Source organism: Xenopus laevis, chromosome 1L (assembly GCF_017654675.1).
Source record: "Xenopus laevis strain J_2021 chromosome 1L, Xenopus_laevis_v10.1, whole genome shotgun sequence".
Lineage (NCBI taxonomy): Eukaryota > Metazoa > Chordata > Amphibia > Anura > Pipidae > Xenopus > Xenopus laevis.
Window position 1 is genome coordinate 88227170 of NC_054371.1, and position 20580 is coordinate 88247749.

At 38.3% G+C, this 20580-nt stretch overlaps 1 protein-coding gene across 1 annotated transcript in view; it reads right to left on the minus strand.

Moving 5' to 3' along the window:
- LOC108719663 (neuronal acetylcholine receptor subunit alpha-7) overlaps window positions 1-20580 on the minus strand; it is a 92336-nt gene that overhangs the window by 40544 nt on the left and 31212 nt on the right. The window contains exons 3-5 of the mRNA XM_041591089.1: window positions 18633-18677; window positions 17057-17166; window positions 1739-1818 (exon numbers count right to left, since the gene is read on the minus strand). Of these exons, the coding sequence (XP_041447023.1) occupies window positions 1739-1818; window positions 17057-17166; window positions 18633-18677 (235 nt within the window). The remainder of the gene's footprint in view (window positions 1-1738; window positions 1819-17056; window positions 17167-18632; window positions 18678-20580) is intronic.

Consider the following 20580-nt stretch of genomic DNA (forward strand, 5'->3'; position numbering starts at 1 on the left):
TTCAATCTGTGTCCAGTATAGCATAGTGGGCAACCACAGGAGTCAAAACGCTGGCAGATATTACTGCCAAAGGGGAATGTAAGCAACTCCATGCAATTAGGAACAACTTCCATATCCCACCTAGGATGTACTATGTGTATGAACAATTGTGCCATGCCTTTAGAGCACATTTCAAAGGGAATCTGAGGATCTGGGACCTCTAGTTAGAACACAGCACTCCAGTGCCTGAACGGTTAACCCCACCTAGTTAGACCTCTTGTGATTGGACTTAATACGGTCAAGTGGGCTCATTCCTTTTTCTTGCTTTACCTTCTCTTCTTTTTCTTTCCTTTTCTACCTTGTTTTTGCTATTTAATGTTTAATTGAAAATGTCAAATAAAAACTTTAAAAACAAATGCTTAGAATTGGCAATGGAGTCAGATAAAAATAAAAAAAAGCACTTCATTGTGATCCACGGCCTTCAACTTCAAGTTCAGAGTCACAGTTTTAGTGAAATACCTGTATATGGTACAGTCAAGTCACCAGTGTCCATTCTATGTGACTTAAGAGAATTAAACACAGTGGGGCTCATTTATCAACACTGGGCAAATTTGCTTGTAAAAGAAGTTCTACTTTAAGAAACAGATCGAAATGCTTTTAAAATACTCTGCTGCAATGCACCCAGTTGTATTAGCTCAGTGATGACTTTTCTCCCCTTTTGAGGCTCATCCTTTGGTCACGGACCCCTTATATCTTAGGTACAGTTATAAAAAAATTGATTTTTCTATGCAAGCTATGCAATAGTTAAAAAATATTACTCCATATTTCACCCTAGGACAAAAATAGGCATGCTTCTTTTCGACTGTAAGCTCTTTTGGACAGTGCCCTCTTGTTTCTGATAGTTGTGTGTCCTGTATGTTTAATGTATACACCCATTTATTTTACAACACTGTGGAATATGTTAGAGTTATAAATAAATAATGATAATAAATGGTGTCAGCCCCCAATTGTTAATGCAGAATTACTATGTGTCATTAAATGCAGTTGCGGCAAGAAGACTGCTAGCTGTGGAGATATAGAGCAATCATGGTATGGTGGATACGGAAACTTAAAGACTTTAATAAGTTCAATACATACATTCTGAGCTTTTGTTAAAAGTGCTATTGTTTTAACCCTTTACTGTTGTATTAGTTGCCCCTTAAAACATTGAGGGGCTGATTCACTAAGGGTCGAATATCGAGGGTTAATTAACCCTCGATATTTGACTGGGAATTGAAATCCTTCGACTTCGAATATCGAAGTCGAAGGATTTAGCGTAAATAGTTCGATCGTACGATTCGAAGGATTTAAATCCAACGATCGAAGGAATATCCTTCGATCAAAAAAAGTTAGGCAAGCCTATGGGGACCTTCCCCATAGGCTAACATTGACTTTGGTAGCTTTTAGATGGTGAACTAGGGGGTCGAAGATTTTTTTAAAGAGACAGTACTTCGACTATCAAATGGTTGAATAGTCGAACGATTTTTAATTCGAATCCTTCGATTCGAAGTCGTAGTCGTAGTCGAAGGTCGAAGTAGCCCATTCAATGGTCGAAGTAGCCCAAAAAATACTTCGAAATTCGAAGTTTTTTTACTTCGAATCCTTCACTCGAAGTTAGTGAATCGGCCCCTAAGTATGACAATTGTGTTGGAAAATTGTTGTTAAAAGTAAAAAAACAAAACCATTCAGTTATGTCAATTACATAAAGTAAATGTTTCACCTGGTGGGATGTACTGACAGGCACCTGAGGAGTTCACCAAAACATTGGTGTGGAAGGTTGCATCAAATCTTTCATCTGCACTAAAACACAAAGACAAGCAGTTACGTTAGAATACATTAGTATAACAGAGCACAGTGAAAGGTACTGTACATTGTGTACATGTTATTCTTCTTATCCCTTTAATATGTCTTTAAATAAAATTAAAAACAATTCAAAATGATTTAACATTCCTGCACTATATATGCCAAAATGTTTGTTTTTGTATATAATATATATATATATATATATATATATATATATATATATATATATATATATATATATATATATATATATATATATATATATATATACTGCTGCTCAGACTGCAAAACTGTTACGCGTAGTCTCTTGAGGGAAGGATGTACTGTTTTTATTCAAACTGTCCCCATTCAATCTGCACTTTCAGGTAACAAAGTTAGATCACATTTAGATCAAAATCAGACGTTTCTGCTGGTTGGTTGCAGATTAAAAGCATTGTTTTCTGTAAAACTTCAATCATTCTTTCTATGCTTTGCTGACAAGCTGCATCAACTCTTTTGGGTCTAAATTGATAACCTTTTTCAAAGGATAAGCAGGTGGAGCTTACATGTTAGGCCTTCATTCATTTAGATATAATACTATCTTCTTTTGCAAAACCTCTGAACAACAAAGCTAAGTGGAATGTTGTTCATTTAATAACTTAGGTTATGAGAATATAAGGATTGCCTGGACAGGCATTAAACTGGATAGGTTTGGTCCCTCTGGTCCTGCAGATGAAGGTCAAATTGGCTTTCCCTGCTGTCATACAATTGGGCATTAATAATATACGTAATGGGAGGACAATAGATCTAATTAGGACCATGAAGATATATCTGATTCAAATTTACGTCATGCTTCCTAATAGTATTGTGGTGTGTGGTCCTGCAATTAATATGGTTACAGGAAATTAACATGTGGCCCATTGCAGAATTTCTCCTTAGCAAACTTTGCAAAGTCTATAAACATATTGGCTCATAGACTTTTGGGGCCATGTCTTCCCACCCTCCCAAGAGTTCGATTCGAAGGATTTAATCGTTCGATCGAACGAAAAATCCTTCGATCGATCGATCGCAGGATTAGCGCTAAATCCTTCGACTTCGATATTCGAAGTCGAAGGATTTCAATTCGAGGGTCGAATTTCGAAGTATTTTTAACTTCGAAATTCGACCCTTAATGAATCTGCCCCTTAGTGTGATGTAGACAGTGAGACAATTTGCATTTGGTCTTCATTTTTTATTTTTTGTGTTTTTTTTAATTATGTAGCTTTTTATTCAGCAGCTCTCCAATTTGCAATGTCAGCAATCTGGTTGCTAAGGTTCAAAGTACTCTAGCAACCATGCATTGATTTGAACAAGAGACTGGAATATGAAAATGAGAGTGCCTGAATACAAAGATGAGTAATATAAAGTAATGAAATGGAACCCTGGTGGAAGCACACACCCACACTTAATGCAAATTACATTTTTTATATGTTCTCTGCACTCATTTTAAAGAGGAATAATTTTTATTTCATTTGAGGTAATGACCCTCTACAGAATAATTGCGCGGCAAGTTTATGTTAGCACCTTGCGGGATGCATTTGTAGAAACAGGAATTTGATTATATCATGAGGTTTGAATGCATATGCATGGAATATTTGCATATGGAAAATTATATTTCTGAGCCAAACAAGGTCACTGTTGCATGTTTTATTTTTTTTTCTTGTTTGATAGGACAGAACCATATAAAAACAGATCTATTTTAGAATAGAACAGTGAAAATAAATTCTGCTTTATACTAGAGTAGTACACATACTCAGATTTAGAAGGTATTAAATGTCAACATGTTTGAACTGACATGGAAGAGTGGGAAAGTTACATAAGAGATATAATTGCCAGTTACAGAGACAGAGACAGTCAGGAGAGCGACCGTGTTTTTAGGAACCTATGGAGTTATCTACTCCCTACTGCCAGAATACCAGCTTGCCACCAGCCCATCATGCTGAAAAGTTTGTCCAGTCCACCTTCAGAAGAAGCAACCTCGCTGGACAGGTGTCAGACAGGGTGCAATGATTATTGACAATGTGCATCATGTTGCAGCTGGTTTAGAGGCTGATGAAGTCTGTAGCTGTTAAAACCAGTTCAGTGAAGAGAACAAACCAGGATTATAACTCTCTCTGTCCCCTCCAGTGCATGGAACCTTGAACCCATTGCTACACGTGCTGATATGGCACCAAATGCAGCAGTTGTCTTTCCACTGCCTGCAGTGTTGGCTCCTTTAATACTGTGGCAGTCCCTCTCCTAGCGATGTGAGGGCTGGCCAGATATCCGTGGGTCGGGTGAATTCTGTCCGACCTCAAGCAAACCCTTTGCAGGTCGCAGGCAGGTTTGGGTTGAGCTCTTCTTCCTGCTCTCCCCTTACACTGCCGGTATCCTGCTTCTGGCACTTTTTTTTATACCCTTGTGCTCGGCCCATCCCTTTTGTGATGACATTGGTGAGGTAGGTCTATTCTATATATAGAGGGGAGGAGGTGGGTGCAGATCGGGTCAGGGCCAGTGCGGGATGAGTTTTCTCAAACCGCACAACACTACCTCCAACCCTACAGTTCCTACCAAGACATGAACAGATACAAGTCATTCGGTATTATAACCATCAATTCATTCATGCATTTTCTTACTTCTGGTATCTCAAAAGATAATTCAAATGCAGGGATCTCTGAAACTTGCTTTAGTGATTAAATACCTTTTAACTCTACTCCATTAGGTCTTCATCTTTCACAGTCAAGTGAAATATTAACTTACTAGAGGTGCGTGTGTAGATTTGATCTCATTCTTACATGCCTGTAAACTGGAAAAACTCTTTCTAGGGTTGATAAGCAAACCACCGCTGAGAAGTGTTTCTGAGCATTGGTCCACCTGTTACTGCCATGTCTGCCTCAAGCATTTCACATACATTTCTTTTTTCTCTATAGGAAGTGGTGACAGGTTGACAGAGGCATTTTGACCACAATTCTTTTCTGTCAGAGCACAGAGGAGGTCAAAACACTGTGTACGCCATATGCCTATGTTATAGCAAAAGATTAACAAAAGATTGGTAATATGTAAATTATGCATACAGACAACTAACAGCCCAGGTTAAAGCTACCTTATGACAATAAAGCCATTTAAGTTTTCCACCAAAACCTTTAGATCTTTGTAAGCTTGTCCCTAGTACTGGTGCATCTTCAGTGCTGATCAGTACACTTTAGACATGCTCAGTGAGGCATCTGTAGGAGGTTTAGGAAAAGATAGCATAACAATACAATGAATGACCCTTCTTTCCTGTGTTTAAATCCTACACAGCCTGGCACTAGTAAAGGCAATGTATCATGGGGATTTAATTGCTCTTCAAGTGATTCTGTCACAGGAAAACAATTTTTTTTTTTCAAAACACATGAGAAAAAAACAGTGCTGTTCCAGCAGAATTCTACACTGAAATTTTCACAGTTTTTCAGAAGAGCAAACACATTTTTTCAATATTTAATTTTGAAATCTGACATGGGGCTAGACATGTTGTCAGTGTCCCATGTGCCCTCAGTCATGTGACTTGTGCTCTGACAAACTTCAATCAGTCTTTACTGCTGCACTGCAAGTTGAAGTTTTTCATCCCCCTCACTTTCCTCTCCAGCAGCCTAGCAACAGAACAATGGCACAATAAGCCTCTAACTAAATGACGCAAGATAACAGTTTCCTGGTAGATATGAGAATAGCACTCAATAATAAATAATACCACTGAAAATCCTTCAGTTCCATTGAGTAGGAGAGGCAATAGCTTATCTGAAAGCAGTTCTATTGTGTTACAATTAGTTGCAATGTACACAAAGAAGAAGCTTTAAGGATTTTTCATTTCTATTTTTCAAGATAATTTACTGCAACAACATCTTGCTGCTAATATAACCTGCTCAATATCAAATAATCAAGTCTGACCTTTATACCCTGACTGGCCACCAATCTTTTATTAAGGAAGCTGCTTTAAAAATATGTTTTCTAGAATTCCTATTTTACATAAGCATATCCCTATATGGTTTCATTCTTTAGATACAATGACATATTTACAAGTAGGATACAATATAGTAATCATCTTAATTTGTAATAAAAATAATCTGACACTTTTTACCTGCTTGCATCTGAACCTTTCCCAGCCAGATCACTTATATCTTAGATATTACAAAGAATCCCCCCGTGGTTTAAAGAACTGAAAAACTTAGGAGGTATTATACCGTATTCGGCTGACCCTCCCCTTGTGTGGCCCCCACAGGAAAGTCTGCCTGCTGTGTCTTCTTATCATGGGTTAACTTTAAAAGGTAAAACTACAGAGACTAACTGGCCCCTGCATTGTTTAAACCTCAAAGTCAAACTACAATCCCCTGTATTGTTCATACGTTATAACCCCTTCATTGTGTTCACACAATAAAGGCCTGTACTGTTCACACAGTCAAACTGCCCCCATTGTTCACCTCATACAAACTGCTGGAGGGGCACCAGCACTGTGTTACTGTATGTAGTACATCTTAGAGTGGTCCTGATAGGTTTCCCCTGTCTCCTGCTCTGTTCTGCCTTCCATATGCTCTCTGCGTGTGCCATTCTCTGTCTGCCTTATGTTCCCTGTGTGTGCCATACTCTGCCTGCCCTATGCTCTCTGTGTGTACCATAATCATCCGGCCCTATGCTCTGTGTGTGTACCATACTCTGCCTGCCCTAGTCTCCCTGTGTGTACCATACTCTATCTGCCCTATGCTCTGTGTGTGCCATACTCTGCTTGCCCTATGCTCCCTGTGTGTGCCATACTCTGCCTGCCCTATGCTCCCTGTGTGTGCCATACTCTGCCTGTGTGTGCCCTGCTCTGCCTTAGCCTGATATTAGTTCTGGGGGTTTAATCATGTGCTGGGGGTTGCTGTGTTATCCACAAGGGAGGAGGAGACATATGGATTTAAGGGTATGTCTTAATATGACTTACTAAATTTGTTTCACATATGAGTGATGAGTTATATCTTTGCAGTGAGCACTAACCATTTGTGGACATGGTCTTGTGGTAATATGGGTGTGGTTTAAAGTGGGTGTGGTGTTAAAACATGGAGAGGTTAACACTGGCTTCCATTATTGGCCCTCCACCATTTAGGCCAGAAAAATTCTGGCCCTCTGTACCACAGAAGTTGGACAGCATTGCCCATATGGGATCCAAGAAAGCTCCAAATTATGGGGTGGCCATCTCCAATAGACTCCATTATTATCAAATAATTCAAATTTGTAAAAATGTGTTCCTTTTTCTCTGTAATAATAAAACAGTACTTGATCCCAACTGAGATATAGCTATTCCTTCTGGACAACAGGTGCCATACCTGTACCACATAAAGAGAGGTTATTCATTAACATGTTTAGTACAAATGACACTGTTCATTAATGTTGATCAAGCCTTGTAATATATTATTGACAATTAGCTAGGTTGCTTCTCAGCTGAAAACAGACAAAAAATCTGTTAATTAAGGCTGCCATTTGCCATGGTGGTGAGGTCTATTTTTACTACCAGGTTGCCATATATTCTAAATGTAAATAATATTCTAAATAAGAATCCAGAATTACCTGGCTTGTATGGGAGGAATTAATACATTTATGGATTGCATCAGAGGAGACACAGTCCATATTTCTTTAAGGTTTTGCTCATTCATCATTGGGGCTTGGACTGGATTTTACTCTGAACAATGAAAGGCTGATGTCCGTTATGGCTGATGTCTCTGATGGCCAACATGACAAAATCATATTCATTATATGAAGTCCAGCATGGAATGCAGCATACAGTATTGCCTTATGTTTTGTATACTTAATAGAACAAGTTGTCAACCCATTGTTGACCTTCTCGACTTTTAGTCGTGGGATGCTACCTAGATTTGACTATGGTCATCTATGCTAGGAAATTAAGCCTCAAAGTGCCTCAAATAAGTTACTGCTCTATGTGGTTGAGTGGATCGTCTAGGTCACACCAGGAACCCCAAATCTTCTCGAATTTGGTGTTAGACCCTCTGTTTTGGTAGGTCAGCTTATATAGAGGAATCATTTTGTTAACCAACTCCCTCCAGGCCTTTACCGTAGGGTGTGTTGTACCATCCAGTGCATAGCCACTGGTTTTTTTGCATATAAGATCAGTATTCTCAAGAGTGTTTTAGCGTGTCTCTGTGGGATGACCCCCAGGAGACATGTTGCTAGTGCCACTACTCTGGGGAAGGCCAGGTTGGTTGCGAGAAATTCTAATACCGCTGACCAATAGCGGCGTGTTTGGGGACAGGACCAGATCATGTGGAAGAATCACGCTGAGAGTGTACCACATCAGGGGCAGAAGTCAGTAGGAACTCAAGCTATTTGGTGTAGCTTCATACATATATGTGGTGGAAAGTTTTATATTGGGCAAGCATTCTTCTGATGATCGGAATGGCTTGGGACCTGTGAGCATGAGTTTTGATAAATATTAGACATCAGTTTGACTGAGGTGGGAGAATTGAGTATATCCTCTAAAGTGAGGTGGGTCAGCTGAGGGGAAAGAGAGGCAAACTGGGCCTAGAATGCATGTCTCAAATGAAAAGGGAAGTTGTGGTTTCTGAATCTTCTCCTTGATTTGTGAATATGTTGGGAAGAGTGCATGTTCCAGGAGGTCCCCCAAGTACTTGATGTTAATTTTGGGCCAGCAAATAAAGTCCTGCAAAAATCTGAAGTGTGTGAGACACAAATTGCCACAGAGAGGTAAATAGCTAGATTTTAGTGGTTTAGTGGAGGGGAGTGACAGAAGAAATTGAGCACCAGAGTCCAGGTCTTGTGTGGGGTACTCAGTATGGTTGGGAGTGGTGGGACATCTTTGGGGTGACGGTATGGATAGTTACGTAGGATCTCCAGGGATGCCAAGATTGCTGCTTGGGGGTGTGTTAGGGTTATATGAATCAGGAACAAAGCACCAGTGTAGATAGCGAGTTTGCAATGCTAAGTATTAGAATTGAAAATGGGGGAGTGCCAGACCCCCTTCCGATTGTGGAGCAGTCAGTTTGCTGTGATGTAATATTTAATTGCTTTCAGCATATCCTGCTTAGCAGAGATAACAATGGTTTATAGGTCCCCCAGAATATAGAAAAGCTACCTTTACCGAAATTCCAATAAAGTGAACAATATATAACCATAAACAAATTCTTTATGAGACAATAGAATGCTTATGTTCTGTTTGATAAGGTTGTTGTTTTGCATAACAGCATCGTTCACACATAAAAAGATGAGCAACCAGCAGCTGGAAATTTATTTTCCTACATGCATCTAAAGGGAACATATACCAATTTCCTTTGAATGTGTGAGCGGTTTAGTGTATTGAGTGTATAGAATAGTCCATTCTTGAATGGTCACTAGCAATAGCCCTTGAATGGCGTGTCATGTGACTATGGATACTGCTTTAACTGTTATAATCCCCATAATACAGGCCAATGATTTTTAAAGAAAAAAAACATACAGATCCTTTTTCCAAAACATAGTTCTAAGCCTAAGGGGCCCATTGATTAAACCTCAAATCTATCTGGTCAAGGTTTTTAAGGGGAAAACTCAAATTTTTAGAGATTTATTTTAACCAAAAGCTGCTAAAAATCAGAATCTAAAAATACTCCATCTCAAACCTGTCGAAGTCATGTAGAAGTCAATGGCAGATGTCCCTAATGTTGTTTCTTGACATCGTGATCTCCGCTGGATAATCCAATAAAAAAAAAAAACGAGTTTGCAGCGACGATTTGATCGAGTCGAGTTTTCGGAGCAGCAATCATACAATGCGCATTGATGTACGATTTTGTTCAATGTTTTGTTGGCCGGATTTTTTGAAGAAAATTATTGATTATTGATATTAATAACCCCCTAAGGGTTTGTTTCTTTATTCTGTCCTCTCCTGCGTTTTTTTGTTGTGCCCATTAATATGATGATGACCTTCATTTTTAAGCAGAAAATAGTAATCAATTTAACAAAGCATAATAGCGACTAATCTCATTTGCATCCAAATTGCAGTTGCTAGAAATATTCTGCAGTGCGTAATGTGTCTGGCAAATTATCTACTGTAATATGAAAGGAATTCCTGCCATAATGCAGGCAATCAAAATCTGATTGCCTTATATTGTATTTCTGAGAATGTTGAAAGTACCGTTGACAAAATATTTTTTGTTTATGTACAATTTTAGGCTGGAAAACACCATTGTATTTTAAATTTAACTCTATAGAAGACTTCAGGGGGATTTGGGCTCTCTAGCCCCACCAAAACCATTTTAAATAGATGGTACTAGAACAAGTATGCTGTTGAAGACAAGGAGAACCATGTCTGCATCTCTGATACTCAATGCATTAATACACTCTTTTTTATGTGGCTAACATATTTAGGTTAACTACATTAGCCACATACAAGTTAATCTGTTTCTGTGAATATTCACATACTTTAATTCACAACATGCTGGATAGAACCCATCAGCTTCAAACCTGAGGCGCATAGATTCAACAAAATATACAATCACCCCTTAGAAACAAAGGTGGTATGTGGGTGAAGCTATTTAAGTGCAGGTCCCTATTTTAAACTGCATTTCTCATTATATGTTTTGCTTTCTAATTCAACAGACATCAAGACAGGAAGGAAAATTCAATCTATCCAGTCATGGCAGTGACCTGTGGCGCCAGATACCCTCAAAGCACTATAGGGCATCAGCCACAACGCAGACAAGTAGGACAGCCAGAACTCTATCTTAATTGCAATTAAGACACTTATCTGCAATTACTTGAAGTAAACATTCCCCTCACAGTCTCTCTTACATTTACAGTATTTTAAAAAACCCAACTGCTCCTCTGAATTATTCAGTGCCAGCTCTAGTTAGTTACATTGACCCTTGTGCCTAGTCATACATGCATTAAGTGACTACAGTTTGCATTGTGCAGCGTCTATTCATATTCATACTGCCTTATACAGTTTAATTCCCTCTGACTTTAAAAACAATCAAGTAATTTTGATCCACACAACTGCCAAGAGGGTACACCTCCACCCCTCTTATGCCTGTTTTCACAAGTGTTGCTACATGTGTTGGCATTTATTCTTCTGGAAAGGAACTGATGAGTGTTGTGGGGCCATTTTGGAGGATTACGATGTCAGAAGATACCAGCAGAGTGGTCATGGTCCCCTAGAGCAGGAATAATAAGCGTAAGGATAAGCGTTGTTCCAGCTGTTGTGAATACAACTCTGAGTCTTACCAGCAGGGGTTCTGGAGATGCTACAGAAAGGATTTTATTTCAGGACCCATACGGCTTCACGAGCTTGCTTTTAGAAATCAATTTAATTTGCTAACATGTTTTATGTTAAATATATTGTAAGAAGCCAATTTTCCATTTGCATGTTTTTAGTTAAGGCAAGAATTATTAATTTTATTTTTATTATTGTGATCTTCCTTTCCTTGACAAACTCCATGGCAGTACTTACCAGGATAGTCCCCTCCCCCTTCAACCATCCCGAAACCTTTATAAGGCCAACCACATACATCTACCTACCTTTGTAACAAGCTTCAAAACCTACCAGAAAAGGGTGGGATGAACTGAAACAGAGTTTGTAAAGGAAAGGAGATCATGGTAAGTTATGATACAATCTTCCCTCGTCGAACTCCATGTCAGTACTTACTGGGATGTAGCAAGATACTCTTTCCCAAGACACAGAGTACTGACATGGAGTTTGTCTAAGGAAAGGAAGATCACAGTAATTTTTGATACAATCTTCCCTTGTCGAACTCCATGTCAGTACTTACTGGGATGTAGCAAGCTACTCTTTCCCAATGGGAGGGTAATAGGGTCTTAATAGTAACCTGTAATCAGGAGTGGCATAACACCGAAGAGAGAGCCCACAATTACACAACTTTTAGAAGTGAGGAAAAAGTGAGTCAAATAGTTTAACATATACAGCTTGACACTCCCAGAGGAGAGAGATATGAAGACAACACTGCACATGGCAACCTCAAACAAAGTTTGAAATAGTATCCATCCCCAGTATGCCAAGATTCCATGCAGATCGCAAGGTGCCTGTAAGAAACACTTGGTAGGTGTGAGAACCCCACAAACAGACCCATTGTAGGTATTGAATATATTCCCAAAAGCATAGGATGCACTATGAGGCACACATAAGGTATAGCCAAATAACAAAGAGCCATAGCAGAGCTTACTGCCAATATGTGTTTATTCACACAACATGTTTAGGTCGGCACACCCTTTATTAAGTGGATATACCATAAACACCTACACGTATAATTACATAGCAAACAGCTCTGTTCTAACAGAACACTGATCCATAAAGAACAGGGACAAGGACCCCTGAGACCTTACATGGAGAAAGAAGTACCTATACAATGTAAGTAAGGTCCTGTGTGTGGAGAAACTCAACTAACACGGATAACACGGTTACCAACCTCCTTATTCAGTAAGAATAAAACCAGAGCAATCCAACCTTGTTGGATAACACAACATAGAACCCTTATGAAAGGTAATCCATATACTGTAGGTTTCCAAAAAATAAAATAACCCAAGGTAATCACATGAACTATGAAGGCAGGCTATAGTACATGGGCAGATGCTCTGAATCACACACACAAAACCCATCTGTCTTCATCCTGCGTATATGAACTTATTTGTTTGTAAAGAAAATCAACCAAGCTGACCCCAGAACTGGACTGTCCTGGCCATATGGACATTCCATTAATGGCCAGAAAGCTTCTAAACCATAACACTAGAGCTGTACAGGGTCAATGTTATTGAAAACCAGATAGTATCAGGAGTGGCTGAGTTCGTTAGAAAATACCTACCTCTACAGAACATAATTGAAAAACCAGAAAAACAAAGTAAGACACAGAGACAAAAACAAAGAGCCCTATTATTGTGTACCATAGATACACCACACTCAGCCAGGGTAACACAACAATTCAGTCCTAGCAGACATGGCTTACACAAATCCTGTAGCTCTTGTCCCAGCTATACAAATAAAAATAGAGGAGGAGCAGAGAAGCAGAACCATGCTGTGACTTCCTTTATTGGTCTTGCACCACACTATAGGACCTGATAACTGTATGGACACTATCTCTATAAGACACCACACCATGCAATTGTCCTCAGTATGACAAACAGATAAAAATCTGTAAAACATTGTATCATAACAATGAGATTAGTAGTAGTACATCTTTGCTTAACTCAGTGCTGTCCAACTTCTGTGGTACCGAGGGCTGTAATTTTTATGGTTTACATGGTAGAGGGCTGATAATGGAAGCCAGTGTTATCAACTCACTGTTTTTAGAGCACTCCCACTTTAAACCACACCCATGTTATCCCATGTCCACATTATAGCACACCAAAAAACCAAATGATTGGTGCTCACTGCAGAGATATCACTCATATGAGAAAAAAAACTGGTCATATTAAGACATACCCTTAAATACATATACCTCCTCCTCTCCTGTGGATAACACAGCACTCCCCTCCCCAGCACATGATTAAACAGAGGCCCCTAACAATAATTTTCAAATGCTAACAAATCCCCAGAACAAATACCAGGCTTATGTTCCACAGGCAGAGCAGGGCACACACAGGCAGAGTATGGCACACCCAAGGAGAATAAGGAAGGCATAGTATGGCACACCCAGAGAGCATAGGGCGGGCAGAGTATGGCAGACCCATTAAGCATAGGGCAGGCAAAGTAGGGCACACACAGGTAACATATAGCAGTCAAAGTATAGCACACACAGGGAGCATAAGGAAGGCAGAACAGAGCAGGAGACAGGGAAACCCATCAGGGCAACTCTAAGATGTACTACAAACAGTGACACAGTGCTGGTGCCTCATTAGCATTTTGACTAAGGTGTGAACATGTGAACAATGTGTACAGTTATATACAGTATATCACATGCACTGGGGACAAAGAAAAGTAACAGGAGGCAGTAAGGTTCAGGTTCCTAACTAATTGCAGTTCATTAGTGACTGACCAAAAAATAACCGTCACCTCCCTCGCCCATCTGAAAAAAATAAAAGGGGGTATAGGGCCACATACCCCACTGCCACTGGACGCAGGGGCACTGCGCCAATGAGGGGAGTTGAGGAACTCGCCTCAGACGGCAGCGCCCCACTATGTGCCAGGGGCAGCAAAAATGCCGCTCCTGGTACTTTAAGAGCCGAATTTCTGGTTTTCAAACTGGAAATTTGGCTCTAGGGAAAGGTAATTATCCTTATCCAGATGAGACACTTGCTTTCTGACAAAAGGCTAATAATCTCACTCCTAAATATGACAATACATTCACTTTTCTGGTTGGGTCCTTACTGCTCACACACTGGTAAGGGATCTGAGAAGTCACTGGTTAGACTGCTACAAGGCCAATGGCACAGAAAACTCTTCACGCCACTCTGTGCCTCCTGTCATGAATGGTGCGAGACGGTTGCCATACATATACATAGAAAAGATATAGAGATATATACATAGAGATATCAAGCATTTCTTGTCTGGAATATAAACATAGTTAATCAGATTGAATTTGTCTACTCTCTGGGCTGTCATATTAAGCCCAGAGATGTCATTGCAAAAAATACACAAAGTCTAGCATAACCCTTTGTATGGCTTTAATTGCCTTTTAAAATAGGGAACTGATATCTTTTTAAGTCATGTGAAAGGATTCTAATTAAGAATCTAAAAATATGATGGAGAATAAACAAACCATGTGCATAGCAGGAAATAGCAATTTGTAATTGTTCTCAAAATTTCTTACTTTTCCCTTAGAAAAAAACATGAGACATGGCATCAAGAAACAGATTCTAGATTACATAAATTCCTCTGGGGTAATTAAAAGTTAAGATTTCTTACATGACGAGGACAATACAATCGCAACTGATTCATTTTGAAGCATAATCTATATTTCATAACTTCTCATTGTCAAAAGAAACAATTCATCCATGTACCAACATTGGAGCAGAGTTGAAACCAATGGTGGAAGAATCCAAGTGACTTGAGCAAATATATTTTCCATAAAATTGTAACTTTCTAAAACTTTGGTTAACTGCTCTAAAAATTATTATCACAATATTATTAAATTCTTGAGTATTAGATATTCCAACAGTTGATAAAATCAGGAAGAATTACAATTTTAAAATCAAATATTTAAAAGCTATTTACAAAACTATTAAAATACCAAATGAGCTTCCACTACAGTATTCATTAAATATATTGCTGACATAACTGTCATGTTCTAAAAGTTATTTTACTGAAATGGCTGGGGATTTTGATGGTATAATAAATTATACCAATTAAGCTTTGGCTAGACCTAGGGGGTTGTTTTTCTAAGTCCGATTTCATCTCATCATTTTCTGTTACAAACTCTGATTTTTCAGGGATTTTTCACCTGAAAACTCAGATTTCTTATGCTTTTTGCCTGAAAACTCTGAAAACCCTGCTCACATCAAAAAATCTTCTCCCCTTGACTTATATGCAACCTCGACAGGTCTGAGATGCCTGATTTTCTGATTCAGACATTTCCATCCTCGGGGTTTTTTATTAATTCAAAAAAATTTGTGATTTTTTAAAAGTCCGATTTTATTTTAAAAAAAATCACTTATTTTTAAGATTTTTGATTTCCGAGTTTAGTAAATAACCCCCGTAATGTTTTCCTAAGAATTCATGGAAACCAGCAGAAAATGTAAGACCAGTTAAGGTTCTGCTGCAGTGCAATTCTATATTTCTAAATAAGGAAGTATACTTTAGGTAATATTATCCATACAAGTATCAAATAATATCTATTTAAATGCCTAGCAACAGAAAAAAATGAAAAAGCTTAAAATGCATTTAAACATAATGTTCGCATTATCTACAATTGTAAACATTCTGCACCATTTCTGGAAAGCATGGTTTTTTGGAAAATACCTGTAATTTTTCAGTTAGGGCTTTTGCGGGCAGGCAGGCCATTCTTCAAAGCATTAATAGAATCTGCCATCACAACATCAACCAGCAAGGTGGTCCATAACCTTACTGCCCTCACTATGAAGAACTATTTTTGCTGCCTCAACAACTTTTTGCTTCCTCTGTATGCATATCTTTATTTATTTTATGTTACTGTAAATTCAGTCAATTGGTTTTCAGAAAGACGTGTAAAAGTCAAAACATAAGTCTGAAATGCAAGTTATACACTAAAAATGCAAGTTATACACTAAATGGCAGTGTGTTGGGAGTTTCCTTAAATTAGAAGGATCTAGGGGTCTTTGTAGATAACAAGTTGTCTAATTCTGGGCAGTGTCATTCTGTGGCTACTAAAGCAAATAAAGTTCTGTCTTGCATAAAAAAGGGCATTAACTCAAGAGATGAAAACATAATTATGCCTCTTTATAGGTCCCTGGTAAGGCCTCATCTGGAGTATGCAGTGCAGTTTTGGACTCCAGTCCTTAAGAGGGATATAAATGAGCTGGAGAGAGTGCAGAGACGTGCAACTAAATTGGTTAGAGGGATGGAAGACTTAAATTATGAGGGTAGACTGTCAAGGTTGGGGTTGTTTTCTCTGGAAAAAAGGCGCTTGCGAGGGGACATGATTAAACTTTACAAGTACATTAGAGGACATTATAGACAAATAGCAGGGGACCTTTTTACCCATAAAGTGGATCACCGTACCAGAGGCCACCTCTTTAGACTAGAAGAAAAGAACTTTCATTTGAAGCAACGTAGGGGGTTCTTCACAGTCAGGACAGTAAGGTTGTGGAATGCAGTGCCGGGTGATGTTGTGATGGCTGATTCAGTTAATGCCTTTAAGAATGGCTTGGATGATTTTTTGGACAGACATAATATCAAAGGCTATTGTGATACTAAGCTCTATAGTTAGTATAGGTATGGGTATATAGAATTTAATTAAAAGTAGGGAGGGGTATGTGTGTGGATGCTGGGTTTTCATTTGGAGGGGTTGAACTTGATGGACTTTGTCTTTTTTCAACCCAATTTAACTATGTAACTATGTAACTATGAGTAAAGAATAGGTGCAATATGTGTAATGTTGCAGTTTGGGAGTTTCTGGGGTGCAAATTATTGCTTATGCCTAGCGCTAATGGATTGAACGTATTTGATGTATTTCAAATAATAAGAAAATACAGTCAAGAAAAAGAATATAAATAATTGATATTTTACTGATATAATAGTAGGAGAGAAGTGCAGTGCAGACAACCATTTCGTAGTCTATGATATTGGCACAGTCTTTACCTGTTATACAGCAGTATGTCAGGGACCCATATATGATCTGCTGGGAAACGAAGAGTTTGAACTCCAGGAAATTCATTCTGATCCCAGGTCAAGTAGAAATCATTCCAGGTCTGGAAAAAGAGTTGCATATTTTGGCATTGTTTGTATTTAGTACATTTTTTGTTAGATTTTCTTTTCTTAAATAAAATAAAATGTGTGCTATGAAACATTTTGATAAATGTGATCATCTGTTACAATACATTTAAAAGTATTGAAATAATACAGGTATTAGACCTGTTATCCAGAATGCTCGGGACATGGGGATTTCCAGATAAGGGATCTTCCATAATTTGTATCTCTATACCTGAAGTCTATGTGTTTGCTGTGTGTGATCAAATACAAGGTATTGTTTTATTATTACTGAGAAAACTAAAATAAATTTTAAAAATTAGAACCATTTGATTAAATATATATACAGGTATGGGACCTGTTATGCAGAATGCTCGGGAACTGGGGTTTTCTGCATAACGGATATTTCTATAATATGGATCTTTATACCTTGTGTCTACTAGAAAATCATGTAAACATTAAATAAACCCAATAGTCTGGTTTGCTTCCCAAAAGGATTAATTAAAACTTCTCTCAACGATGTTTTATTGGGTTTTCATAAACACAACAGATTATGGTTTACCCAAAAAGTAGCAGGGCTGAACTCTGGCAAGTTGTATGATGTGTTGGTGGTACTCCTGCAGGGTATCCTGTGGTGATACCCTAATAGATCAATGTGATAGAAAGGAGGTAATTGCAGGAAGTCCACGGCAGCAAGCTGAGTCTGCAAGTGTATCTTTATTGGGATAGTGAACAGCACACTACATGTTTCGGGCAAGGCCCTTTATCAAGTGTCCACTTGATAAAGGGCCTTGCCCGAAACATGTAGTGTGCTGTTCACTACCCCAATAAAGATACACTTGCAGACTCAGATTATGGTTTACAACATATTAAGTATGTCAAGATAAGCATAGAAGAAGAATATACATTGCTGCATGACATACCAAGGAATTGAACAAATGAGTACATATACTTAAAGTCAAAGAATTCAAAGGAAAATAGATTTAATTATATCTTAGTTTGGATCAAGTACAATGTTCTGTTTTATCATTACAGAGAAAGGGGAAATCATTTTAAAAAATTTGGATTATTTGAAGTCTATGGGAGATGGCCTTCACGTAATTTGGAACTTTCTGGAAACTGAATGATTTTTTAAGAGACTGTAGGAAGTGCACAACAGAATTCATTTCAAGTTATACCCTTATCCCAGGGAGGTTGTACCAACCTTTGTTAGTATCTGTGTGTGGATTCTGAGAGTGTACCCCAAGTAGGACAATTACCCTGAGTTTGAATATATACAGTATACGAGTTACACTTAGTAAACTTTATCACTTTACTTTTAGCGAGGCAATGGAAATGTAATGGTAGATGCTGGCATATACAATTGAAGCTAAAAAATAGCATAGCCTGGAATCTCAAGCATCAGTGGGGCCAGCATGTTCTATTAAAATGTTGCTTCATTTTGTTAATCAATAATTAATATACTTACAATTTGTAGCCATGCATTTGTAATCAAAACTTGGTTCTTCTCATCCTATTAAGGAAGAAAGTGAAAAAAAAATACCTTGAAAATAAAGAAATTGTTGATACGGCAATTTAAATGTCACTGATTAGTCAATACCTTTCCTATTCTTTATTGACTGTGATATTTTACATAGATTTAAAATGGCATATGTTTTGAATTAAATAAAATTAAAATACTTCTGTAAAACCCATGATCCCCTAAAGGGTCAGTAACAACAAAAAATTATAGCTTTTGCATGTACAATGTTACCCTACAATGGCAACAAGTATGTGTTTCCTTCAGAAAGTGCAAACAAATTATATATTTATAAGCTTCTTGGCCATTTACATTCAAATAGGACTGTAGAAGCCATCTTTGGAAAGCAGATAAATACTGTATGCAGATTGTAATTTGTGTTTACTAATTGTGTAAGTAAACATGGGTCATATGTAATTCATGTCTCTCTAATCACCTTTAGAATGAAAACCTTTTTTTTATTTTAAATAATGATGTTGCTGCAAAGCAATATTTTATTTACCAACACTACTATTTTCATGTAACTATGTTTCTGACTACAAATAAAAATCAATTTTAAAAACATGATTGCCAGCTATTCCTATGAATATTGAACAGATGTACAGGAGCAGTCTCATTTGTGAGATGCTCTCCTTTAACTCAGGGATGCCCTGGAAATTTGTCCAACAGACCCTGGTAATGAATTCAAGGAACCATATTTAATATCTCACCCTTGCCCCTGTAACTGCCAGAGGGCCCAAACAATACAGAACACCATTGGTTTGCTATACATGTGCAAGAGTCTTACATTAGCTAACTGCATAAATAGGAGTGAGTGATCACAAGTGGGCTACTGATCCAAAATGTATGAATACCAACCTTCCCTCATCCCATTCTCCAGGTGGCCAACTAAAAACAACTCTGTGTAGCTTAATGTTTAAGTGGAACCAGCACCAGCTCTCATTTGGTTGCAGCTGACCAACACAATCAAAAATTGTGTAAAATCCAGGAAAATTTAAAATCAGGGAAATGTATTATGCATAATATATAGGTGGGACCACAAAACAACAATGTAAGATGAGGGAAAAACTTAAAATCAGGGGATGTAAAATGGGGGTTCTACTGTATTCGAAAAACGAGGGACACTAATATATTATTCTACTGCATTGACTGCAAAACTCTGTCTAGCAATTGTAAATTGCTTTTTACAGATAGCTGGGTCCCTCAGCTTTACTACAACAATCACCTGCAAAGTTCACAAGCTAACTGTTGGTATTTTGGCCTCAGTTTGGTGGAATCTTGTATAATCAGAGACTATATTATTACTGATAGACTAAGCTTACCAAAGCATGTGAAATATCAGACACTCAGCCAGAAGTACTACCCTGATTCAGACTGATTGTATTTAAATACAAATTCAATCACTGCAGCATAGTAAAGTACATTCAATAGAATGGTCTCTGATTTTTCAAATCATCTGGTAACCTTAGCATTGCAATTTTTTAAATTTGGAAATTCACCTCGACCTTTGATAAATCTGCCCTAAGGGTAGGACTACACGGACATTTTCAGTGCGATCTGATGCGCCGACAAATCACATGCGACGGAAATAAGGTAAGAGATAGAAATGTCGGATGAAGTCACAGCATTGATCCGATGCGACACGACTGCCGGATGCAGACACAGCGTGCAGCGTCTGCATCAGACAGTCGTGTCGCGTCGGATCAACGCTGCGACTTCATCCGACAATGCATTCACTTACCTTATTGCCATCCATGCGATTTGTCAACCGGCGTTTTGTCGTAGCACGTCGGATCGCGCCGAAAAAGTCTGTGTAGTCCTACCCTAAGAGGCATAGGTTTTTGTGAACAATTTGCATATTTACAGCCACATTGCTTGGCTGTGCTTTTAAGGTTGT